At 43.3% G+C, this 26,616-nt stretch overlaps 1 protein-coding gene across 25 annotated transcripts in view; it reads left to right on the top strand.

Moving 5' to 3' along the window:
- Positions 1 to 26,616, top strand: part of KCNMA1 (potassium calcium-activated channel subfamily M alpha 1) — a 717,266-nt gene that overhangs the window by 595,586 nt on the left and 95,064 nt on the right. For 21 of the 25 annotated variants that reach the window (XR_013377873.1, XM_077895127.1, XM_077895126.1 and 18 more), the window contains one exon: positions 25,695 to 25,788. Coding sequence is in view for 24 of the 25 variants with exons in the window: in XM_077895127.1 (XP_077751253.1) it covers positions 25,695 to 25,788 (94 nt within the window). In the remaining variant the exon portion in view is untranslated. Of the gene's footprint in view, positions 1 to 21,077; positions 21,165 to 25,694; positions 25,789 to 26,616 lie in introns of all 25 variants that reach the window. The other 4 variants (XM_077895128.1, XM_077895144.1, XM_077895139.1 and 1 more) reach the window with 1 other exon arrangement.

Below are 26,616 nucleotides of genomic sequence, written 5' to 3'. Positions count from 1 at the left end.
ATGACAAGACAGTAGATTCAAAGATAGGAGCTAGGAGGAAAGAGCAAAATGGTGAGCTATGGTGGCACAGTCTGGCCACATCTTTGACTGATGGCATTGAATGTAACCACCAGCCACCGAGGTTACCCATCGGCCTAAGGCACAACTTCTTCTGTTTACAGATAACCACTGGGCTCTAAAACTTTGGCCAGGGATTCAATGGAGAAAAGGAAGGAGCCATTTGGGCTGTATGTGGTCGTGTCTTGGCATTAGCCGCCCATACCAATCACAGTAACATGTGTGTCCCTTGTGTGAGGCCCGTGATACCCAGTGTGTGTGATTTCCATTTCATCCAGAAGAAACCATAATTGGAGGGATTTCTCAGCTCTGCAATTTAATCCAAGCATTGATGGAGGCCAAGAGAAGAAAAAACTTAGGGTGGGATTGTCCCATCCTTTCGGAAACATCTTGTCCCTGAGATTGTTGTCCTTCCTACCCTTCCAAATCAGCCCCACCATGGAAAACATGGAGCTTTGGGCTGTATGTTGAAGCCTTAACTGGTACTGACAGCTTGGGGGTGGGGGGGTCGCCTCCTCTGTTTCATCAGTCTCCCTGCCGTCCTCACGCCATCAAACGAAAGCAGATTTCATCCACCCCTGTGTGAGTCCTCTCACCTTTGACCATTAATAATAAGTTAGAAAAATCCATTCCAATTTGAGCCCCTCTGTGCACCCACGTAAGCCCTTCTTCTCCAATTAAAAAATGTCTATCTCTATGCAGAATTCCACTGGCAGAGCTCCAAGAGCAATCCCTGGGCTTCCCTTGCTGGTGGTGGGTTGGGTGGTGCCCATTTGACAGAGCTGGTTGACTCAAAGAGCAGTGGTGAGAGTGGGCTTTTCATTAAATATGAGCAGATGTGAAATGTAGAGGGTTTGACAATTAGAAATGGCAGGAGAAGGGCCCTTGAATCAAAGTGAGGTCAGATGGGCGGATCAGATTACTTCTCGTACATTCTTTAGTTGTTCTGAAAATCATTTTGAATTAGTGTCAGCAGAGCCATGATGGGTTTTGCCCTTTGTCTTTTATGCTAGGGCCGTATTGTTTCCCAAGACACTCATTAAAGGTCATTATATTATTATGGAGCTTGCTTTGGTCGCAGTTTTCCAGTTGAGCCAGTGTGCTTTGGAGACTGCCTAATTCATTTCTCTCTTGCCTTTAGTCTCCCTCCTTGCTATTTTTTTTTTCTCATAAGGGGAAAGATTTCCGTTTTCAAGGGACGTTAAATTGAAACACAAAGTCCCATTATGTGTTTTCTGAAGTGGGAAGAAAAGTAGCCAGTTCCCGGAGGAGTAGTAATATATTAAAAGTGTTCACAACAGTTTTAAAAATCTGCCTTCCTACAGCAACAGCCCCCCCCCCCCGCCCCAGGGCACCTCTCCTTGGAGGTGTGGCCCGTTACTGAGGATTGCTCCTTGCAAAGTCACGTTCTAACAGTTGTCTCCTTTTGAACTCAAGAGATGTGAGGTCAGACGGTGCCAACAGAGAGCTCTTCAGAGAAGAAGGACTCCTTTACAACAGACTTAAAAAAACAGTGTCAGGAAAGTAAAGCACATAGTGACCAGTAAAGATTCATCAAAGACTATGTTTTTGGCAAGACTGAATTTTTCCATATGGTAGACGGGAATCGGTGTACAAAAAAGCTTCATTTTCCAATCGTCCTGGTTTTGTTTCTACTCCAGATGATCCCGGGTAGCAGCTCTTCTAAAAGACGCTAGGTTGATATGGGCACAGACGTTTTACAAGTAGCCATGTTCTGGGACCATCAAATATTTTAAAAAATGAGGTCTAGCAACACACACACACACACACACACACACACACACACATAAATATAGGTGTAAGTTCCAATCAGTTCTACTTTGCCTCCATATAATTTTATAAAATAGTGCTTTTTCTCTGTCCAGAATTTATTCTTGTTATTTCAGTCTTGCCTGGTATCCGATTGCTCAGTCTAATAGAAAGGGACAGTGAAAGTTTGAAGCAGCGACAACATAGGACCCTATTGATTCAAACCTGCCGAGATCCGTGTGACATGATGCCGGCCGCAAACCGTCAGCAGCCCTGGCATGAACAAATTAATCATGTGCTGGAAGAGAAACAGATCTTTAGACTTGCACTTGGAAATAGTTTTAGCTCAAGTACATGTGCGATCACTCACACCAACCTTTCAATTTACTAATAGTTTAAACCTGCACAATTACATACACCCTTTTGCAAACTACTGTAGCTAATTTTAAATGGCGCATGACTTTTATTTTGGGTATAAATATAATGCGAGGAGGCATTCAACTCCAATGGTTAAGTTGAGAGGAGACGTCCAATACCATTAGGTTGAAGGGACACATACCCAAATCAGTTTAGTGTAATCTTGAGTCTTGTCATATAATAAACAAAAATCAGCTTATCCCGAGTAGCCTCTGGTTTGTACGGGCAGAGAATTAACATTGTCAATAGAACGAAAGTCACTCGAGTGAACTAATGGCATTTTGAAGTACATAAAATCAGATACGAGGGCAAGGGGTGGAAATAGCTCTAGGAAATGTCTATAATAGGACACACCCTATACTGACAGTCTCCACTGCCTGTTAGAGAGGCATTGAAGTTAATAAGCTGTATTTAAAAATCAACAGCCTATCATTATCTGATTCCTTTTATGTGTAGTTTGGGGTGACTTCCTCAAGCTCCCCCCCAAATTGTATTTGTTTATTTTACTTCTGGGCCCTGAAACCAAAGACTCTTCCCACCACAATGATCAGTGATAGAAAGATAGAAAAAGGAGAGCCAAAGGAAACTCAGCTTAAATCAATTTAATCATAGTTTTCCATGCTTTCTTGAAGCCCATTCATACCAGGTCTGCAATTTCTCCCATTTCTCGTGTGCAAGCTGGTATGATCTCTCCGAATCTTTCTCCTTCTTCCTCTCCCTCTCTCCTTTTCTATATCCATGACAGCAAATACTCAAGCAGCCTTTGGATTCCCACTGTAGCTCTTCGCCAGCCCTGACCCACGTTCCCTGAATTGGCCATTTGCACTTCATTGCAGGACGTGAAAACAGGAAGGCAAATAGGGCCAGACAGCCATCTAATCATTCCGAGAGACTAAGGAACGGTGTACCTGGGAGGGCAACTTCGGGCACTTTTGTCGGTAGCAGGCAAGGTTACAGAAGCCACCGCCTCCCCTTCGGGTCTGCGGTGGGCACATTTAGCAGTGGCTTGACTGGAAATACACCTTCCACGTGCTTACACAGTGGTCACCTCGTTAAGTTGGGATCCTAGGGCAAAAAGCCAAAATGTTCTTTGGAAAGGATCCCTTGAAATGCCTGTCTCTAAAGGTTTTCATTTGTAGTAAATAGCTGCTTTCTTCAGGTTAGCGTCAGGCGAAGTAGTTGACTTGTCCTTGGGGCCCTTGTTATGCTCCCCCCCAAAGTATTGTTGAATTCTTTACGATAAATATGCTATGAAGAGCCACCTCGTAAGGATGAAGAGGAACCATCTGGGCAAAAGGCAGCCAGCTTTTCAAAAGAAATCCTTTGAAACCGAGTTAGGAGGCAAGAAGTAGAAAGGTCAGAAGGAGGAAAGACGGAAGGGCCCCTCGAGTGTACCTCTCACTGGGACACCTCCCTTCCCAGGAGAACGACACTTTAATAAGGGACTCGGCTCTTCAAGGACAAACTAGGAAAGATGTCAGCATGCCACAAGTAGGCTGAGCCGAGGTCCTTCTGCAAGGTGACATGGAAATTATGTTTGCATTTTTACTCCGGACAGTGGCCAGTTGTCACGATACTCAGCCTGACAGCTCCCAGCACTGGGCAGCAGATTCCCCATCTTACCTCCGTGGTGGAGGACGGATGTGGCCAGTTAGCTCTCCATCTCCCCCCTTCCTCCACTATCTCAGGCGACAGATGCCAGGGCCAGTCCGCCTTTCACTTGAGCTCTCTTGTCAAGTCTCTGCCTTGAGCCCAAATCCTGACCTTTACTGTATGAAATAAAGTACTGATGAACAAGCCGAGGTTTGAATTAGAGCAGGCTTGGAGCAAATGTCAAGTCCATCTCTGCCTCCCTCCTCCACCTGCACCAGGAGCCTGGATCAGACCCGGTCTGGAGTTTTGCAGTGCCTTAGGCTTTATGGGTCTGGGGAGACATAACTTATTAACAAAGAGTTATTAAATTTTTATCAATTTTACAACACAATGTAAATGCCTCCTATGAATCTACATTGTATTCATTATCATTTAAAACGTTAATTAAGTCAAAGTTGCATTTAATTTCTCTCTAAATGGGCCTCTGGGAAGAGGCTTTTAGAAACATCTGTGGGAGCGTGCGGCTCGTGGAGACAGGGAATCCCCCAGCCGGCGTTCAGGATAGCCTCCTGAGTTGATTGCCATCGCGTGTCTGTGGTTAATTTGTTGTGATGCGATTGGGCATCGTCTCAAATGAGTATCAGACCAATAATGGTGTAAAGTCACTGGAGAGAGTCTTGTTGGGCGGCAGCACGGGCCCTACTGCATCCTGCCTTCAAGTCCCATCCAGATGGAAATGAGCCCTTGATGTGCAGCCTCCCTGGTCTCCATCATGCCCTGGGGTTCTCCCTCCTTGGATGGTGCCCATCGCTTCACTTGGATGCTTCCTTCATCTGAGATGGACATTTGTCATCTGGCCCAACCAATTCAGGACGTTTGCCATCACACTCATAGGAAAGGTCTTAGAGTTCAAGAGCTTTGACTCGCATGTAAGCCTAGAAGCAATGAGCGTGATGAGAACCCTTTTCAGAATGGAGTGGAGGTAGAGATTATAAACAGATCAGATGCATCGGTGGGAAGGGTGAGGCTTGCTAAGATTTGGTGAAAGATCCTTTCCCTTTTTGAGGAGTGGTTGCGGTTTTTGTTTTATATGAGTAAAGGCCCATTCTCCAGGCAGATCTATTATTATATCTGTCCTCCATCACGCAGAACTCCAGGCTTCTTAATGTGGTGGTATTAGGTGGCTAGTGCTTAACTTAGAAGGCCGTGAAGACTAGACTTGGTGTAGTGTCTGCCCTTACTGTGAACCAGGTGCTCTGCCAACAAAGCAAGGCTGTGTGTGTTGTGTATTGTTAAATTTAACACATAGCATTTTCCACATTACAGACATGATTGCAAATACTAATTTAATCCTTATTTTGAGGTGGTAACTGTTCTTGGCAGTGGAAGCAGCTATAAGCCTAGGCAGCTGTAAGTGGTGCCATTTAGAGATGAGACAACTAAGGCACAAAGAAGGTTCCTGAACTTGCCTTGGGCCTTGCCTGTGTCAGCGTGGGCCTGAGATACCGAAACAAGCTGGATGGCTCCACAGGCTGTGGAGCAAGTTGAGTTACTCAGGTACTTACAAGTTGAACCGCTGGTTACCCTGTCCGGCTAGAGCCTTGGAACCTGTTCTTCTCAGAGAGAAGAGCTGTAAATGGGTTTTGTTCTTAATCTGCAATATGGTCGAATGCATTCGAGGTGTCTGATCAGGAAAAGAACTGCCACCACCCAGGCTTTGTTCTAGGAAGTCTTTCGGGGCGGCTGTGGAAGAAGGGGCCGGCCTGGTGGGGCAGTTGGGAGGCTCTCCCTGAGGGTGGAGAAGACCTGCAGAGGGGAGGCTGCTCCGCGGGGCTCTAGGAAGGAAGGCGTGAGCTACGGCCACCAGGACACTGCAGCTGAACCACATTATCCACATGCAGCTCCGAGAAGTTAAAATCTTTTTAAAGAAAGTTTAATTAATGGCTCTGAAGCAGTTGAGCTGCATTAGTTGGATTTCTTGAGCATAATTCTCCCCAGCTGACCCAGCAGCCATTGTGATTCCTGTTGGGGCTCAGTGGAGTTTGCTTCAGTTGGAGGGGAATTTAAAGTCTCAGCTGGGACTGGAGACCTATCAGGCTGTATCTACTATCCCCAGTCTTGGGGTCTTCTCCATCTATTTTCTTTCTCTAACCCTAGTTTCTTCTTCCTCCCTCATCATGCTATCCATTTCTAATAAGATTCACATCTTGAGTGTGTTGATCGGGGACAGAGGCAGGCAGCTCCCAATTGCCACGAATGCTATTGCCCAGGCTGGGCAGCAGCAACAAGGGGGCACCACCAGCGGGGACATGTGACCAGCCCTGAGGGTGTTGGCTCAAGCTGCATGTGGTAGCTTCAGCTAGAGCTCATGAAAATTATTTTTCAAATCCCTGTGTCTGGCAAGGAGACTTTTCTCCTCCCATCTTTCTCAGGGAGACAGCATGTCTCCTTACATCTATGGAGGAAAAAAATAATAAAGTATTTCACATCCCATTCACTGAAAATCCACTGTAGTTTCCAACCACTTATCCTACTCCAGTGGAAATACAAAACACATTTCCTGTGAAGTACTGCCACACAAAATCTGAGGAAGTCATGTGGCATTTCTAAGTACCACGGTATAGTTTTCTTTTCCTTTTTCTCTGTGCACAAGACCTTTGTGTTCATTGTGACCGTATATTGGCCATCCATGGCTATTGGATTTGTACGTGGCATTGACCTCAAAGGGCCATTAAAGTGGCATAGAGTCCTGGGCTCCCTGACAGTGTTGGGACATGCATGCTGAGCATGCCAACTTCTGGAAATGGAATGAAGCAGAATGCACCCAGCACATTGGCTGTGGGTTGTTTCTCTTCTCTCAGGGGCTTTCTCCCAAACCAGTATGTTGAATTTTGTAGATAATCAGGGAATCTTCCATCCCCACATTTACATATAAGGGTTCTGCTTCCCCAGCCAACCATTTTCCCAAAAGGAAACCAAATGTGCAGAAACAAGTCCAGCATTGTCAGACCCCCACATTTAAAATCTCAGGGAGCACTAAAGAGATGCTTTTAGAAATAGCTAGTGCCTGGTTTAGAGGGAGATTCTAGACATGCCCAGAGATTCTTGTTCTGGGGAGATAGTCTTCTGAACTCCAGCTCAGAAAAACTGGGTGAAGGGTTTGGAGACTCAGAGGCATGTCTCCTTAAGACCATCTCACTTGGTCATCTGCAGAAGGAGCTGTCCCCCCACAAACAAGGGAAACAGCAATAGAGAAACTCCCTCGACCTCTTCTGGTGAACCTGAAGGCCCCCATTCTATCCCCTGCAATATGGCAGGGTGAATACTACCACATATTCCTAGAGAATATTCTAAATGTTCCTAGAGAAAACTCTAGGCGAACTCAAAGTGGAAGTTTCCGAAGCAGATCTATGTTAGGGATGGTCTGTTAGCTTAACTAAGAGACTTTTGAGGGAAGTAAGAAAGACTGCTTCCTGGAGCTGGAGCCACACAAGATGTATCAACGGTGCGTAGAAGGGCATTTGTAGACCAGAGTGTGGGCCGTCTTTTGGGAGTGGAGCTGACTGCTTGAATTAAAGTGATTTCCACTTTGGCCAATGGCAGCTTTCTGGGCCAGAGCCTGTTGGATTGTACTCAGTCAAGAAAGGAGATAGGGGTGCCTTCCTTCCCTCCAAGGTCAGAAATGCAGGATGCTGGCATCCTTGGCGGGGCTTCATGTGTTGGCAAGAATACCCGGATAGGAAATGGCCTGCAGGATTCCAGTTCAGTAAATATTTGAAGAGTAAAAAGAATGAATAAATGAAGGGATTTCAACCATCAGTTAAAGGAATAGATGGTATGTCAGAAGCAGGATCACCCACATCCATGAAGTTTCCTAAAACTCTCTAAACAACTTGTAGCAATGCGTGTGTATGCATGCACACACACACACACACACACACACGACACAAGAAGATTAAAAGAGGGAAATGTAGCAAAGAAAATCAAGGACATAACTGATGGCTCTTGAAAATTATCATATAGTAGGTACAATCCATATTCTTTGTGAAGGTTGATTATGGGGAAAGAAAATCTAGAAGCAATTCAATCAGATCCCAATTTAAAAAGATCTAGACAGAATTAAATTGCAGTAGGCAACCCCCCCCCCCCCAAAGTATCAAATGAGGAGAGAGGGATATCACCACACAGAGGATACATGTGTATGTAGGACATTTGTCCTAGAAAATCAAGGACTTGTGACTTTGGCATTCAAAAAGCCTGATCATTGTCCTGTGAGTGAGGGTGGCACAAAAATACTAATGCACTGGGTAGGGCCAGTGTGAGGAGAGATACCTGTTTGCAGAGTGCTGTGACCATTTGGGCATGGCCATGTCGGCCTGCCCAAATGCGGAGAAAGATTTAAGGCCATTCATGACTGTTAGGATCATTGACTCTGACTTAAGGTAGGCTGGCTGAATCCAACAGCACCCAAGTGGCAATTCTTCCCACCTCAAGGTATCCAAAGGCTGACTGTGTCTCCTGGCAATTTCCTATTAAGTGTCATTATTCTGTTTATTCTGCTCGAGACAAGGAGAGGGCAGAGAGCTTTCCAGATTGCTCGCAGAGCTCTCAGCCTGCACCAAGCATTCATTCTCTTACCTTTGAGTGGCTTTGAATTGCTCTCTGCATTTTGTCAAGGTTGATCTGGCTATTTCTTCAGTGCAGATGAGTAAATTTCCACATATGGCCTGTAACATATCCAACCGAGAGAACACATCCAGCAGGGATGCTTCAAAGCCAAAGCCCTAAACAGGTGTTACTGGAAAAGGAGGTACAGTGACCCGCAGAAAAGAAAGACCCCACAAAAATGACAGAATGAAGCTTGCTAGGCATGCAGGTGGGGTAGAGAAAGGGGCTCAGGTCATGTGGCCTGGAAGTCTTGAGAGGAGGTTGTGAAATGTGCAAGGGTCTGGTTGCTGGAAGGACCACTTCTTCACTGAGGATGAGGATGGATATCCAGTGGGCAGACATCTCCTGTCTTTTCTCAGCTATCTAGCTGGGGATTCCCAAGCCATTCATCTCACTGGGCGGTGAGCTCAGTGATTCTCCTTGGCAATTCAAGCCCAAAATTCTAGGGAACCTCAGAGCAGGGAAAGGGAGGGAAGTAAGTGGGATTTCTGTGTTTTCTGGGGACTTTGGAAACCATTCCTGGAGCAGTCATGTTTTGATATGTTCACCAAATGGGTGCTCAGTGCGTGCCAATTGCTATAATAAGAGTAATGGTTTGCACATGTATGAATCTTTATTCTTCTCGTTTCATCTAAACAAACCCAGAATAAACATCAACCCTTACTACTGTGGGACTTTGGACAAGCTTCAGGACTTCTCTGTCTCTTAGTTTCCCCATCTGTAAAATGGAGGTAAGAATGGGATCTATCTCGTAGAGCTCCTGTGACTTTGTCTCTTCATTCCTCCTCTTATTGAAACTGTCTTATGACTTTTCCATCTCTTCTATGGACATGGACAGTGCATTCCTGGAAGACAGAAGGAATGCTGGAGACCAACAAGAGGGGAACAGATGGTGGGGAAGGATGGCCTTTCTTTCCTTTCAAATTCTATCAGAATTTCTTTTCTTGATGATGATCTTGATCTCAACCCATCTTTGAGGTCTGGTTGGTGTTGAGACATCACATCATCACCTTCCCTAAACTGCTTTATAAATAGTCGGGCTCTGCTTCTTGCTGATTTTCTCATTAGTGAGATTAGTGTGAGAACTGGGGCCAAATGGGGCCCAAATGCTTTACCCATGCCCTGCCTTCCTCCTAAGCTTTGGAATGTTATCAGCATGGTAGTTTTGCTTGAGATCAAATCAGGGCAACATAGGAACTGTCATTTTTCATTTGCTGGGGCCCTTTGATCCCATTTGGGGTTTATTTGTTTCAAGTGAAAAATATGGCCCCTATTGCATACATCTATCCTGTAGAGTACTTTTTTATTTTTTTCTGTTAGAGATCAAATCAGAGTTGTAAGTTGTGTGGTCATTAGTTATCACCACCAGATTTCACAGCCTACACTTTATTTCTGCTCGTACAAAATCACCAGTCTTCTCTGCTGCATAACGATCACTCCGGGGAAGCTACATACAATATGCCTTTCGTGGGTGCTTGGGTGTTAATTTATATCACAGTTTCCTTTGCAGATATAATCAGAGTCACCTATCACATTCCTGTTTCTTCCTTTTATTGTGTTCCTTTGCTATCGCGTTTGTGTGATCTTTTTCTGAAAAATGACAGGTAGTGTTTCTCTGCTCACTGTATCAGTGACTTATATTCTCCATGACTTCTCTATTGCCATTTAAAAAATATAGCATTTTATAGATGTAATCTTAGTTATTTATAACTCAGGTTTTGTTATATGGGAAAATTTCCTAAATGACACCTGGGTTTAGGTCCATTTTTTTTTTAAGGAAGGGAAAAATATTCACAGCAAAAATGTTTTCCTCTAAATTGTAAATGAAGGGAAAGCTCTCAGTTAGTAAGATTATAATGCATTTTTCCTGATTTCTTAGTACATCGAAATGCATGAACATTATTTTTATGTAAGTGATCAAGTTGTGTTGCTTAATAACACGTTGTTAGAGGAAAAAGAGCTATCCCTTTCGATTTATTTGGATATTTACTGGGTGACTTACAGTGCTTTACATATTAGAATTGGTTTGTCAACAATTAACATTCTAGGTTTTTATATAACCCATACTTCAGGTAATAGAGGATTATTAAACTGCAACCAGTGTGTTAGAAATCTGCCGACTGGTAATAAAATTCTTATGTATAACAGCAGCTGAAAAATACTGCTGTATATTTATGCATAGATTACAAGATAGATGTTGGCCGGCAAACCGCAGAGGGGCCGGAGGGGCCAATCGACCAGCAGGTGGCGCTGCTTTTCTAGAAATGAAACCCTCTACCTGGATGTATTCAAGGTACCCCCTCCATACACTCTGCATTTTTCTTTTCCAGATATTCCTTTATTTCTCCAGAATGACTTTCTAACACTGAGTTTGTATGTTTGTCAATTTATTGAGGAGATACACCTCCACTAAGACAACACCTCTCCATTGCTAAGATTTCTTTAAATCCGACTAGCTTTATTTATTTATTTATTTATTTATTTATTTATTTATTTATTTATTAAGATTTTACTTATTTATTCTTGAGAGACACAGAGAGAGAGAGGAGGGAGCCACAGGCAGAGGGAGAAGCAGGCTCCGTGCAAGGAGCCCAAAGTGGGACTCGACCCTGGGATTCCAGGATCACGCCCTGGGCCGAAGGCAGATGCTTAACCGCTGAGCCACCCAGGCGTCCCACAACTAACTAGCTTGATTTAATGCTAGTGTGGAACAAATCCTAGTTCAATAAATGTTATTTTGTTTTTAAAAGGTAACCACTCTATGTCAGATTCTTGCCCCTAAGACTGGATTACCTCCACCATCTGATTATTATGTGGCAAGGCCCCATTTTTATTTAATACCTATTTATACAGATTAATTCCCTAGGCTTTATTCCACACTAGGATAATGAGGGACATTTTTATAAAGGTGGCTTAGGTACTGGATCGGAGGGTGCAATATAAAAATCATTTTAACGTTTCATCAAGAATTACTTTAGAATACAAGTTAACCAAAGAGTTTTGCTTTCTCACTGGGCTGAAGCTGAATCTCTGACAAACAGGATCAGAGGTGTTAGGTTGTCTTCCCAGAACAGTCGTTCACACAAAGGCCGATCAGTTCATCAGTTTGGACATTGATGAAGCAAAACAACAAATGTACAAGGAAAACTATATTTTTGGTTCTTTTGTCCACACACAGCCTATTTTCATTGTTTTGAAAGACAGAACTATGCTTTTTTCCTTTTTTTTTTTTTTTAACCTACACTATTTCTTTTATTCAGGGTGTTTGATTGTGAACAGGGACAGGAGAGAATAGGTGACAGTGGATTTATTGGGGTGTTGGAAGGCGAGAATTAAAATACATCCCAGGACCTCTCATTTATTTGCTCATCGTATTCATTATTAAGTACTACCTATCAGACTATGGGGAACTTTGAATGCAAGTATTTTTCTTATTTTCTTTTTTAAAATTTTGAAACCATTAATTCGGGAAGGCCAATTTTGTATTGTATTTTTTTCTCTCTCTCTCTTTTTAAAGTAATCTCTACCCCTAACCCGGGGCTCGAACTCACGACCTCGAGATCAAGAGTCACACGCTCCACCAACAGAGCTAGTCAGGCACCCCAAGAATTTTATCTTTTGAGTTTATAAACATTTTTGGTATACTGGCCTAAGGGGTGCAGGTCAGGGATCCAGACAGGGATCCAGATTCTTCTTTTATTCACTTCTGTGGTTTTAACAGAGAAAACGCTGAAGTATTATTGTTTAAGTAAAACCAAGGAGTAGAGAGTTTCTCTAGTAGTAGAGAAACATTTCCTTCTCAGTGAATCCACTTGAAAGCATGAGTTTTGTTGAAAATGTTTTCCCAACTGTTGACTGCGATCAGTGTTCTTACTACAGTCAAACCCTGATGATTTTCCTCCCAGTTCCTTTAAGATGGGACAGGATCATCTCAAATAGCTGAAGATGGGAGATACTGTCCCAGAGTAAAAGGTCGGATGGACCTGGCCAGGCTCTGAGGAAGCAGCCCTGTGAGTTTCACAGGCCCCCTTTCCAAGGCATTAAATAACTTTATTTTCCTGTCAGATACACTCTCCAGAGTAAAAACGAGACCTCCAAGGGAACTGGACTATTGCCAGGGGCCTCCTTCTCGTGTTTAGTTTCATGCACACACGTGTGTACCTTAGCTTGGACCCTTATAATTCTTAAGCGGGCAGAAAGAAAGGAGGCTGAGTGAGGGGCTTTCGATAGATCCTGCCTAGATGCAAACCACCTGCTGCCCTCTTGGAATCTGAGTATTTTAAACTGAAGAAAAAGTAATTTGCAGAGGACTCAGATTAGCATCTAATAATCACAATTCTGTCATTTGGAATTTAAAGCCTTACACTGTCTGTCCCTTAGACACCCCCAGCTATGCCCTCGGATAAATCTGCCTGCTTTGGCCAAACCGATTTTCTTATAGTTCCTAGCTTACGACCTTCCCATCTCCTTGCCTTTGGCCAAGGGGTCCCCTCCACCTAGAGCGCCCTTCCCACCTGGTACTGCCACCATCGAGCTGCTTCTATGTTGTGGCTTCCGTGCTGTCAGTGTCCAAGGCCCTGTGTTTGGCTCAGAGGGTATGTAGCTGAACAAGATTAACAGCTCTATCCACCCCACCCTTGTTTTCAAGTCTGACTTGACCACCCTGTACATTCTAGCACTCACCGTATGAGGCATTTCTTTTAGCCCTCCCCTGACATTACCATGCAGCACCTTTGTACTATTATTTCATGTAACATGTATATTATATACATATATTGGTGTTGTGTAAAATTTTTCAGTTCATTTTGTTGAAAGGCAGGCTTGAGAACCACTGAGCTAGGCCACACTTTCCTTGGATCAGGAATTCTGCTTTCCTATTCTGTAGCACTTTGGGGGATTGAGTCTGGTAAGAAGTGCTGGATCATTATTTTTGCCTGAAGAGTTATGAGGCCTTCCATCCATGACTGGTTCCTGTGATATTTGTCAAGTAACAGAAGAGAGCATTAAGCCCAGAACTCTTGCAAATCAGAGCTGAGAAGGCCCTTGTATGTAATGAATGCCAGTCCTCTAGGAGGGGAAGTGTCTTTCCAAGGCCATGCCTTTGATCCAAACTGTGACAAACTTGGGTTCCCCTTTATGCTTCTTCCCTCTGCAACACCTCCCTGGCAACTAAAATCTATGTCTTAGGAACCTTACCAGGGGCTCAGCACTGTGAGAAATTCAGAGATTTGTAAACTACATTAAAGGCGCTTGTGAATCTAGTTGGGGAATAGGACATATTGAAATGGAAAACAAATTATAATGCAAAAAATAAGGAGATGTCAGAGGGGTGTGAGATGAGAAATGCCAAGGGATTTGTAGGAGGGATTCTGTTTTATTACAGTTGCCTGGGAAGGCTTCCTGGAGGAGGCAAGCTAAGCTATTTCTTGAAGGATGGACAGAGTAGATGGATGAAAAGAAGACCTGTGGGAAGGAAGAGTGGAAGAGTCACTGCCACTCTGACTCTCATCACTCTCCTGATCCCCACCATTGTCCACATGCATGCCCCCATCCTGTGACCTCCCACCAGAAATTCAAAGGAAAGAGCCCCTTGTAATCAGACAGCACAAATTTCCTGTAATTTAGAGGGAACAGTGGGGTTTCTCCAGGTTTCCATCTGACTTTCATTTGTTATTGCTCTGAATAGTCCCAGCCTCCTCCAATTGAGGCCCATTTAAACATTTTCTGGCTTTTTGTTTTGTTTGGTTTTTATGACACTTGGCATAGCCTAATTATTTTGACCTTAGCAGTTCATTGAGGCCATATGAAATACAAGACAAAGATGGCAACCAAGCAAAAGCAGACAATGTGGGGTGGGTGTTGAATCTCACCTTGTTCTAGTATGAAGATACTAGATCAGTTGCTCCAGGCAGAGGAGAGAGCATGAACCCATCTGAGCAGAACAAAATCAAAAGAGCAGAGTGACATTGTGGGGAAGGAACCAATGCTCGAGAGCTCTAATTACTTTGATTACTCAAAGCCAAGGTAATAATGATCGGTAAAATTTATCCTGAGCTTGCCAAGAATTCTTCTAAGCATTTTAAAGATTTTTAATCATAAAAATCAGAGTACCTATGAGAAAGGTATTCTGAGTATTCCCATTTTGCAAGTGAGAAAACTGAAGTTAGCTAAGTTGTCAATACCTGGGTTTGGACCCAGCAGGGTGGCCACAAGGCCTGTGTTAGCTGTTGTTCTTCTTGCAGCTCAATGAGTTGACTTATGTCGAGGGATCTCCCACACCTTACAATCCTTCTCTCAGGGATGGTGTACTTGAGTGTCATGGGAGCCAGGGCAAAGGATGAACAAGACGGGTGCCTGCCATGTGGCTGGGGTACAGTAGGCAGCACCAGGGTGTTTGACCAGCTGATGAACTCATGTCCCATGAGACACTTTACCCTCCTGGAATGGGAGCCCAGTCTTCTGCAGATTTAGAAATGCACATTTTTATGGATAAGCTTCAGACTTGAAGATTGCCCTACACATAAAATCCCATGGAGTAGCAGAGTAGTGCCAAGCAGAGCACATTGGGACAGTATTTACTCCTCAGGCTTTCAGCATATGGCCCCTGATTATCTCTTTTAACCCACAGCGACTCCAAATCCCAGTGTCTACATCTGTCTAGCAGGGATGACAGGGGATCTTATGACATCGAGGCGTTGAGTAACTTGCCTGGGATCAGAGCTCTAACAAAGTCAGAGGTGAGACTTAGGCAGGTGGCCTGACTAGAAACTTTATCCTCATGGTACTCTCATGAGCAGAATTCTGACAGCAATTGGTCTGGATTAGAAGTCTGCAGACCTGGGCCCTGGCTCTCTGTCTGCATAGGACTGTAGACTTGAGCCCAAAGAGAGTGAGACCAGAATATCTCTAAACCCCTTCCAACCCTGCTCCTGCATTTTATACCTTGTTCTCTGTGTTGACCAGAAAGGGGCCTCCCATGCACAAGCATTTTAAAATATTGCCCAGGATATGTCTGAAGATAAATTATAGTAGAATACAGATAATGATTTTATAGTTCAAGAGCATCTTTAGAAGGTGACTATGCCCTTAAGAAATATACTAAATGCTGTGTTTAGTGTAAAATCACAATCCAGACCGGTCCTTACCTCCCAAGGTTAAAAACATACAGTATTTCTAAAGTGTTTTGGCAGGACATTCTTCATGGGGCCATGGAGTGTACCTAGCTTGCACTAAAAACCCATGCATTTTACCTTTATCTGAGTTTCAGAGAAAGTATCAGTGCAACCATCTGGAATACATATTAGAATTCTAGGTGGCTCTTGACACAACAGGCTTGAAGGAAGATATGGTGTTTATGGATGAACCAGTAATATTAATAATATTAATAATAATGATGGTCTTTAGCTGCATAACACCTTATGGTTTAGAAAGCAATTACACGTACTCCCAGTTAGACAGTAGGCTCGTCTTCAAGTAGAATTATGGGGGCACACATTGATATTTTAAAGTGTACATAGTAAAGTGAAAATGGAAATGAAAACGTGGACATTTGCTGCCAGTCATATTTGCTTGAAGCTGTTTAGGGGGGAGGAAAAACCAAAAAGAGAAGGGAGGTAACATCTGAATCAAAACACACAAGCAAGTAAAAACTTTTACCCCAAAGTGAAAATGTAAATCAACATTGTGTTAACCAGGAGAATTTGATGTGAAGTGTGAAATTAAGTCCATGAGAGACCTGACCCCTTCTCTCTGTTCTGTTTCTCACCCCAGGCAGGTGGCAAATCTCAGATTCCTGAGGCAGCCCGATCTTTTCTCCACTCCTTTGGATGTCTGACAATTTGTAAATCCACAAGGAAACCTTTCTTGCAAGGGTCTTCCTTAACAATCTCATGCAAACAGCATGAAGTGATCAAAAGAGTAACTCTTGTTTTATATTTGCCTTGCCCAGTTCCGAACAAGGGAGTATATAGACACACACGCAGATACAAAGTAAGATAACTTCTTTGTAATGACAGGCAGGGTGGCAGAACCAGCAGGTTCTTGAGAACACTCTGGAGAAATGGGCAGGGCTGGGCCAGGGCTTGAGTAAGGAGAGTGAGCCACTTGCCTTGGGCACCAAATTTAAGGGGACACTGAAAGCCTCAGGAATCAAGAGAGCGTTTCATGCAGTATTTTAAAAATCAAAATGCAAAAACAAATCCATAATAAATAAAATGTCAGAATTTTAAATAAAGACAGGACAAATAGCAATTTTAATGCTGGCATTTCCATACTGAACAGCACAACAAGAAATTGGCAGCACTTTCCACGTGCCAGGAGTGGTGTTCAGTAGCATACAGCCACTCTTGATACAGTGCAGAGGGACCTGATTTATCCAATGGTAAATGCAAATCTATTTGATAATAAACCATATCAGAGGAAGAGTTCCTTTATAGGCTCCATAAACTCCATTACAGTCCATTTTGTCTTTGTTAAACATATGAGTTGAAAATTACAATCCTTTTATTCACTATTATCATTTTAGAAGCACGGCTCGAAAAGATTGGCATGAACTTAAAAAAATATGTTCGCATGCTTGTATCTATGAACCACCATTGTTTTCTGGGCTCTAGCTGATGATTTTTATGAAGTATACTGAAGGAGAAGAAAAATCAAAGATAATTCTAAATTTCCAAATACCTACTTCATCAGCCTAAAGTGATTTTAATGGGAGGGATGCAGAATTTTCTATTTCCACATGAAAATAACAGAGATATTCTGATTAAGCCCCTAATCTACTATATGTGAAATTCTAACCAAACTGATGGGGCACATTTTCTTTTCTGAGACTACCTTTGATAAGAAATGCATTACAAACTCATCAGTTTGGCTTCCTGTTAACAAAGAGACAGCAGCCGTCTGGATCATTCTGGATTCACAGTGAAACTGCCACACCATGTATCCTCCAACTAAAGCCGTGCAAGTTTGACAAGGGGCAGATGAATCCAGGAGTTATTGTGCAGGGGTTTAAATCTATGCGGCAGCTGACGGTTGAAATAATCATCTATATATCGCTCTGAGCTAGCTGGGGAAAGGTTGAAGCTGTATATTTTCAACATATCTAGTCTAATGGTTAATCTGTTGTCTTGTGCGGGCTCTCTCAGGGTGGACTTGCGGCACACGCTGACAGCTTCAAGGAATTGTTCATGGTAGATGTGGTTTGCCTTGATTCTCAAAGTGCAAGGTAGATGAATCTGACTTCACTTGAGTTGGAAGATGGGAAACTCACCTAACTGGTTTCCCCCAATACCAGGGCACCTGCCGGACTCCTAGCAGATTGGAAAATAGGGTCGTTTGGATCGCTAAGCTACCTCTGCCCCTTCCTACCTCCCCAAGTCTGTGCACTTGATGTGGGCTCCATCTGTGTTCCTCTTGTTGATTGGCCATCTTGGCAAATTGGGAAGAACATTGTCCTTTTCAAAAACTGGCCAGCTAGGAAAATGTGAGAAGATAAACAGATAAACGAGAGCAGAGATCAGCAAACATTTTCTACCAAGGGCCACCTAGTAAATACCTCAGACTTTGTGGACCCCTGGGTCTCTGTTGCAACTACTCAAGTCTGTCGTACAGTGAAAATGGCCACAGACAATAGGTAAATGAGCAACTGTGGTCCTTTTCCAATAAAACTTTATTTATAGCTGTTGAAATTTGAGTTTCCTCTCATTTTAATGTGTTATGAAATATTCTTCTTCCTTTTTTCACCAGCCATTTAAAAATGTAAAAACATTTTAAGCTTATGGAGTATACAAAAACATGTTCCAGACTATAGTTTGCTGACCCTGGAACTTGAGAAGTATAAGAAGAAAGAAAGCAGCTCTTGGTGCCAGGGAGTTGGCAAGTCTCATCCCTCCACTACAACTCGTCCCCCACAAACAGGTGCTGCACATGCCAGGGCTACAGAAAAAAGGAGTCAGATTCACTTTTTAGCTTCAGAGCAGTTAGCATCTCCTTGGTTGGAGTAAAGAATAGGGAGAGAAGGAAAGAAAAGTTGAAAAGGAGCAGTTTTGTTGGACTCCTGCATTTTTTTTTCTCAGTTTGATACACAGTAAAAGTTATCTTCCATCTTGTACTGCCTTCCCAATCTCCACTCCATAGCAATAATTCAAGGAAATTCTTGCGTTTCTCATTATAGTCGTGTATTTGCTCTTAGAATTCCGTTGTTTTATCTTTGTGTCTCATCTCTGAGAAGCTAATATCTAGTCTTAGCTTGAGACTTTTCTTTGCCCTTGAGATGATAGAAACAATCTGTTCCAATAAAATAAATAAATAAATAAAGAGCTAAAGGCAACCAGATCTCCAAAAGGAATTTCCTCCCCAATACTGAGCAGAGCATTGGGCGAGTTATTCTAGCAGGTCAGGGTTTTAGTGAAGATATATGAGCTGAGATTCTAGATACAGGGGACTTTGATGAATGTTGGACTTCTACCAGGATGCATATAGAACATGAGGCTTACAGTTTGAGATGGGGGGATGTGGGGGGGTCAGTAGGTAACATCTAATCCACCCTGTTTGATTTCAGAGGATCCATTAGGCCTGCAGTGTTTCCGTAGAGAACATTGCAATCCAGGTCATGTGGGTTCTGTTAGTATATTTATATAGTATTTTTTTTCTCTCTCCCATGTAGGAGCTGAATTCTTTCATTACTCTGTGTTGATGGACTCAAACTTACACAATTCAGGTTTCCCAGGCAGTGAATAGAACCAGAAATACACCCTGTGATTAACTTCTACATAACCTATTGTTCCTTAAAGTCTCCCTCCCCATTCTCCTATTAGCTCTACAAAAGCCTAGAAATGAAAAAGCTGCAACAAACCTCCTCTCCCTGCCCTGTCAGCCTACCTGGGGACAGGCACCCCTGTGCCTGTGCTCTGGCCCACAGAGCCACTTAGAGATACCTTCCATCCTATGTTACATAATGGCAGGTTAGTGTTATTTTCAACCCACAACCTCTAGGTTTTTCAAATAAATGTATTTCCTATTTCTCAGCTAGAAGTTGTGAAATTATCCTGCCTGATAATGTAAATAATAAAGCAATTGTTCAATTGTAGACAAGTTATATATGTTATATGTTGGAAATATTATTATTCTTGGCATTGCTTTTGAGAGGCAACATCCTTCATATTTTTATTACCTGTGCATTAATATTCTCTATGATCTTTCAAAAATATTGATTTTATAGGTTTATCGATTACAGTCTCAATAATACTGCAAAGTGTTCACCAATCTTCAGGGGGGGGATATATGCTATCCCAAGGTTTTCAGATCAGAAACTCTCATTTCAAGGATATCACCCACTGTAAGTCCCCATGTTCTGATATTGAGCTGCTTATGACCTTCTAGGCATAGAACTTGGCTCTGATGCCTGCCTTGCCATGTCCTAGCCTTCTTAACTGCTCAACCTCGCTAATGAGCACATGACATTTCCCTCTTATGGTATTCATCTTGAACCAATATCCAGGTGCTCCTTTATAGCAATTACAAAACCAAACTCACAGTATGGATTATTTATCTGGCATCTGTTGTTCTTGTTGTTTTCCTTCATTGCTTCTAGAAGCATCTACACCTTCTCACCCATCTGGTTTGTGTGACAGGCAGCTAAGGTTCTGGTACTGTATGGTTACAAGACAGAAGACGTTCCTCCAGAAAACAGGTGCCATTCTGTGCTCCCATCCAAGGATTGCTCTTTGGTGGCCACATTGTAAGACCTCAAGAGTTAACTAGCCCATATTTTCTGGTGAAAGTCTTAGGCTTTCCATCATATTAGAGAGAAAAGTTGAGTCAGCTTGGGAGTTTTGTCCATTGTGAATTGCATATTGGGAAAAGACTATATTACTATGACTTACATGATTTTTCTTGAGGAGAAAGTTTGGTAAACTCACAGAGAATAGGAAGCGCACTATTACATCCCTAGCTTGGCAACTTCACCCTCTCTCCTTACCCTCAAGATTTTTGTTCTGAAAGATGGAAAACACATACCCACTTGTCTTTTTTTTTTTTTTAACACTCATGATACAAGGAGATGCCATATATCCTTCTCTCTTAGGAGTGGCAAACCCGATGGCATTTAATACAAGTTAGGCAGCAATCAAAACCAAGCTGACCAAGCCTGCTGTTTGAGATGAAAATGATAGTTTAACACTGAGGATTGATGACTTGGAATATAATGGTTATTCAGTAGGATGCATTCAACAGACTTCAGGAAATAATGGGTCTGGTCTTGCTGCCAAACTGAGTTTTCGGTCTGTGTATGTCATAGGGAGAAGGGTACTCTGTAGGTTTTTGGAAATTATTGCACAAACAAGATTGTTTTCTGACATATTATCCCTTCTGACATTGATGACAAAAACACAGCAAAAAGAATTTCAAGAAGCCATCGGGGTAAGAGAAAACTGCAGTTCAGCTGAGAGGAAGAAACTCCCCTTCTCATGTAAAGCTATAATTTCATTCGATGGTAAAACTCATTTGGAACTTCCCTAATGAAAAATTTCGCAAAGGATTCATTTCCATTTTCTTTTCTCATTATTGTTTGGCAGTCAAGGTTGCAGCTAGATCGCGCTATCCCAAAGACCCATTTGAGTTCAAGGACACAACTCACAATCCTCGGCTTGTGGCCGAGCCAGGTGAAGGAGTTCGGGAGCCCGTTCCTCTTTTAATAACCGCACCCCTCAGTGTTCTCTCCTAACGTGCTGAGCTCAGTTGAAGAAGAAGGATGTACTGTTGTTGATTTCAGCATGCGTTCAGCTTGTTGGGCAGCAAAATTCCAATAAGAAATGCCATAGCCAACAAGAAATAACAATTAAAATGACCCTGCCTCCAAACTAGCAGCTTGCTCAAGACTTTCGTCGGAAGCCCTATTAGCTAGATGCCTTTGCGTTCAAGCCACTTTGCATGCTGCTCACTCTGAGTGATTCCAGTGTGAATATGACATTACTAATGACCTGCTAAGTGTGTGCAGATGTGGGTTTCTCCAGATGTGGTGATTCATAACGTAATGGAGATAGCCGGTCGACTCATGTTTATAGGTTGTTTGCCTTTTATTGCGTTTCCGAGTTTATTTGCTTTGAACTGTTTTTTTTTTTTTTTTTTTTTTTTAACTCCAGCCAACAAATTCACCTTTAAGTGTCAAAGGGCCTCATCCCCCTAAACCCTGTCGAGGACATAAGGAAGGGGGGATGTGCCCCCGGCTGGACCCAAGCACTGGGTCCATCACATTCAGCATTGAGCTATTTTGGGAAAGCTGAAAGTTGGAATCCTTGCCCCATTTTATTCAAAAGGCCCACAAAGAGGCATTGGTAACCCTGACACGGTGTTTGCAAGCTGGCTAGGACAATAAAGAAAGGGATTTCTATTAAAAAAAAAAAAAAACAGTAAAGTATATGATCATCTTGAAATAAGCCCAGAGTTCTGGCCAGTGTTTCTGGTGGATGTTGCCTAGCTTTTGCTTGAAAACAGAATGCCGATGAAAAGTCGAGTAAAATGTTGTTACAGATGTTCGACTCTGCATTAAGGCTGTTGGAATTACCACCACATCTTAAATCAATTCCCAGAACATTGTCTGGAGGTTATGTCATTGAAATAATGAATCCTCTTTAGTCAAGTATAAGCAAACATGTTAAAACATCATTGTAACTTTAAATTAAACTCTAGCGCAAACCAAGGGATCTGAAGCCTCATTAGACTTGCCTGACATTTTTCTAGCACTGAGTCTTCCCCAACTGTAAAACTGTTAGATTCAGAGCCTATTAGACAAGTGAGCGCTGGGAAGTTACAACAGCACATTAAGTGTTATACTTAGGGATGTGCAAAAACAAGCCCTTGAATTTTATGAGTACTTGGAGACTGGATGGAGTTCAGCTCCTATAAAAATTCCACATTGGATTCCTGAACTTATTTGTGTTTTAGAGAAGCCGGTAAGTCAGGTTCCTTTCAAAGATCGTATCTTCATGTGCTTCCACAGCATGATGCAAGTGAAAATGCTGGAGACAGAGGTGTATTGTAATTAGCCAAAAAGTAGGCTAAGTAGGAGCCTGTAAATGTGCGTTGGCATGAAGTAGAGGCCAATTACTTCAATACATTTGTCTTTCATGAAAGTAAGTAAATTTAAGTCTTCCTTTTAATTCAATTTTTATTCCTTTCATGTAGTCACAGAAGCTATGAAATGAAAATTATATTTTATAGCTTAACTAAAAGTTTTTCTAGATCTGCTTTCTTTAAATATGCAGAAATTGATAGAATCCATATAAAGGATAATAATTAAATATGGTTTATAACCTACTTAGAGAAAGAAGTTATCGCTGCTTCTCTCGTGGGATCTAAGCCATATGTAATGGTCTCCATTACACAATGTTCATATATTTAAGCTGAAGACATTCCCCCCCATCCCCCCATTTCTTCAGGGAACAGATCTGCATTTCCAGGCCTTGTGAGTGCAGGAGGAAACCTTTGAACATGAGTTTCATTTAAGAGAACAAATCCTGGTTTAAATGCAGTATGATTATGATGGATGATCTTTCTGAGTTGCAATGAAAATAAATAGTTTCCTTGCATAGAAGGAGGCACGACTTTAGCACTAGAATGAAGTGTCTCCCTGGAGCTGGGTAACAGGTATTAACTTACACATCTTCCATGTGAAGATCACCGCAGGTAAACAAACAGTGACAAGGTGCAAGGATAATGGGCACTTAACCAAAGAGGGTTATTTATTATAGGTCCAGTGCAAACGGGGAGACAATAGGTAAGCAAAAGAATCCAATAGAAGTGCCAGTGAGTGGGACTTCTGTTCAGGTCCTTACTAAAATAGACTCACTGAATAAATCGGATGAAACCATGGCAACATCTGGTGGCCTTGAATAAAGTCAGGCATAGTAGCCTAGGTTAGGTAAAAGACCTTTCTGGGTGTGTCACTCTAACCATAAGGAGGCCTGTGTGACAGAGAAGAAGAGAATGTTCACCCCAACTAGCCCCACTCACATGCACACATGTTATTCAGTCTGTCATGTGACTCAACTAATCTAGGTCACCCTGAACACAATACAGCAATAGCAAGTGGTCCATATTAAAAGATGACCTTGTATTACGGGTAGAATCCATGCAGGATTTTCTCCCCAATCCTTAGATGGGGAAAATGCAAAAGGATACTTATCCACATACCTCTCTCTCGTCTGTCTCTGTCTCTCTGTCTCTCTCTCCCTTTCTCTTTCGCTCACTGCCTTTCTACCCCATTATTAACCTGGGATGCCTGGCCCCCCTGTGCTGTGAAAGGAAGATGAATTCAGGTCAAGCCCAGAGTGCCTGTTTGCTTGCGGAGAGATGCATATCAACTCTAAGTGATTTTTTTCAATACCATTTATGTGGCTTGTATTTATTTCCTTTAATCTTTTAAGTGCTGTTTAGTCTCTGTGTGATTTGCTGTGGATACTCATTTCTGATAAGATGCGATATCCTCCCAGCCACATAGTTAGGCCTGGAGCCCTAAGTGACTGATAGGGTCGCAGCCTGAGCCTGGGCCTCAGGGGGGACGGGGCGAGAGAGCAGCTGGTAGAGTGAGTGGGATGTAGGCATTCGTAGGTGCTTTCTTGCCTTCATCACTTCTGGAAACACTCTCACCTCAAACTGCATTCTTGTTCCCTTTCCATGTGTCAACAAGACTAGAGACCACCTCCGACTAACAGTGGGATAGGGGAATGTACCAAGTGGGATACTTTGAAGCAGGTTTGGAAAATAGTTGGATTATTAGAATCCCTTGGAACCATGTATTGTAACGTACTAAATTTATTTAGGGTTTTCAGGGAAGTACCATATAATGCATGTCCTGATATGGGTCTTCCTGGGCAATGTCGAGTAGCTGAGATGGCATCCTCCCCCACCTGCCTAAGACTTGTACACCATTAACATATGTCAAGCTTCTTTTGATGTCATCACTGCTAATATTTCTCTTCTTAGCTTTAAGGTGACTGTCGTGCATTCCGGGTTTCAAGGGTGCTTCCTCCCAGTCTGTGTTGCAGTCAACTCTAAGAATCCAAGGATCCTATATTTTTCCTTCTTGACATTACAGCTTTAGCCTGAATTGTGGGGGGTGGGGAGAGGAGGGCTAGGATTTTGCCGCTGATGCCCTTGGGTGACAGGCTGGGTGCGCATCTGCTAATTATGAAGCAGCTCTCTTAAAAAAAAAAAAAAGCATGATGCAAGCTAATACATCTATAAAGCTTATTAGTGGGTGTCTTTGGGCAAAAGCAGTAAAGTGTGCTGTGTTGTTTGTGAGCGAACCTTCACATTGCTTAGCGATCTGTGTGGTTTAGACGTTTGGAAAACAGCCTTGGTTTCCAACCCTCGCTGTCCCCCCTCTCGCCAACCCTCCCCCCATCATCAGAGATATCACTCAGTGGCAACCTCCTCCTTCATTCGGGCGCTCTTCTCCGGCTGGTCCTCCAACCTCACAGCCCAGTCTGAATGAGTTGAGAAGGATGCAGCCCCCCGCCCCCCATCCCCGTGCTCTCCCTCTAGTGAGGTGCAGGGCCAAGAGCTGAGCTGGGCTGGAGATCCGTGAGCCAACCGGCACCGATGTTCCCAGTCCCGACTGATTGAAACATTGGCTGTCAGGGGCTCCGATCCCTGCCTCTCTGCAAGGCTCTTCCCCTGGCGTGCAGGGATTAGGCACCAGCTAAGGTGGTTCCTCCGTGGAATCAGCGAGCTGGCCGTGATTCTGCTGCTGTTCCCCATACGACTTCATTTCTGACTGTGGTTATGGAAAACCCCATTCGATTACTCGGCAAAGCAACTACAGTCAACTCTAAGAGTAACGACTGAGTGTTCCCACCCCCCAACCCCCACATATATACATACATATATATGTATTTTATATACAGATGAATCATGATTTCTTTTCTTTCTTGCGGCAGGGCGCTTACAAACTGGTCTAGTCTGTTTCGAGTGCATGTTCAAAAGCTGGAGTGCTCAGAGGTGATGAGTTCACCTTCTCTAAGGCGGCCTCTTTGACTAACACATTTGGTCTTTGTCACTGGGTCCTAAAAGACAGCCATGAGTTCCTAGTGAGTGACTGAGCCGTGAGTGTGTGTCCTTTGATATCTTGCCTGTATCTCGCAGCCTGCCCTCCAACTGTTCATAATCTCATGAGCTGCCTGTCTTTCCAGTTGAAGATGAGCAGCCATCGACGCTGTCCCCCAAAAAAAAGCAGCGGAACGGAGGCATGCGGAACTCACCCAGCTCCTCGCCCAAGCTGATGAGGTAAGAAGAGGGGCTGCGGGCCACCCGTGGGGGCCACCCCCCCCCCCATCCTCTACTCCCCACCCTGCCCAGGCCCGGGCCCAGAGTCCCCCCACCCCCCCACCTTACAAGCACGAGGCGGGGGAGGGGACCGATCGTTAGGTGGCTTCTTAAAGGCTGGAGTATTTATTCTGTCAGCTTGTCAGCAGTTAATGATAGAGCTGAAAAAATTCTGTCATGAAAAACAGTTTGAAAAGCTGTTTGAAAAATACATAGGCTTTAAAGTCTTAGCTGTCACCATGTCCTGTCTCTGTGTAGTTCCTAAACAGCAGTGGCACTAATGACGGCGCCAACCAATCAGAGGGACTCGTGTGGTTAGTTTGCCTGCGGCGAGTCTCTTTCTGCTGGAGTCCCTCCGAGGACTGTTTGCTGTACTTAAGGCCATATGTGAGATGTATCATCACAATCAAAAATGAACCTGAAGATTACCTTCCTTTTATCCTGTCGATTGAAATCAAATTTCCGTTAATTGATTTTGACTGATAAAAAAGTCTAATAATCTGCGGACTTGCCAAAGCAAAGTTCAAAAGTAATCCAGTTCTGCTCAGGCTAAAAGCAATATTAATTATGAAATACAGCGTAGTGGGTACTCTTTCTCCCTCTCCTTCCTTCCTCCCTCCCTCTCTTCCTCCATCCCTTCCTTCTCTCTCCTTCCCCCTTCCTTCCTTCCTTCCCATTTCCTTCCTTCCTTCCTTCCTTCCTTCCTTCCTTCCTTCCTTCCTTCCTTCCTTCTTCCTTCCTTCCTTCCTTCCTTCCTTCCTCCCTCCCTCCCTCCCTCCCTCCCTCCCT

This window comes from Canis aureus, chromosome 4 (assembly GCF_053574225.1).
Source record: "Canis aureus isolate CA01 chromosome 4, VMU_Caureus_v.1.0, whole genome shotgun sequence".
NCBI lineage: Eukaryota > Metazoa > Chordata > Mammalia > Carnivora > Canidae > Canis > Canis aureus.
The sequence above is the reverse complement of the archived record's forward strand: the minus strand, read 5'-3'. Positions and strand labels throughout refer to the sequence as shown.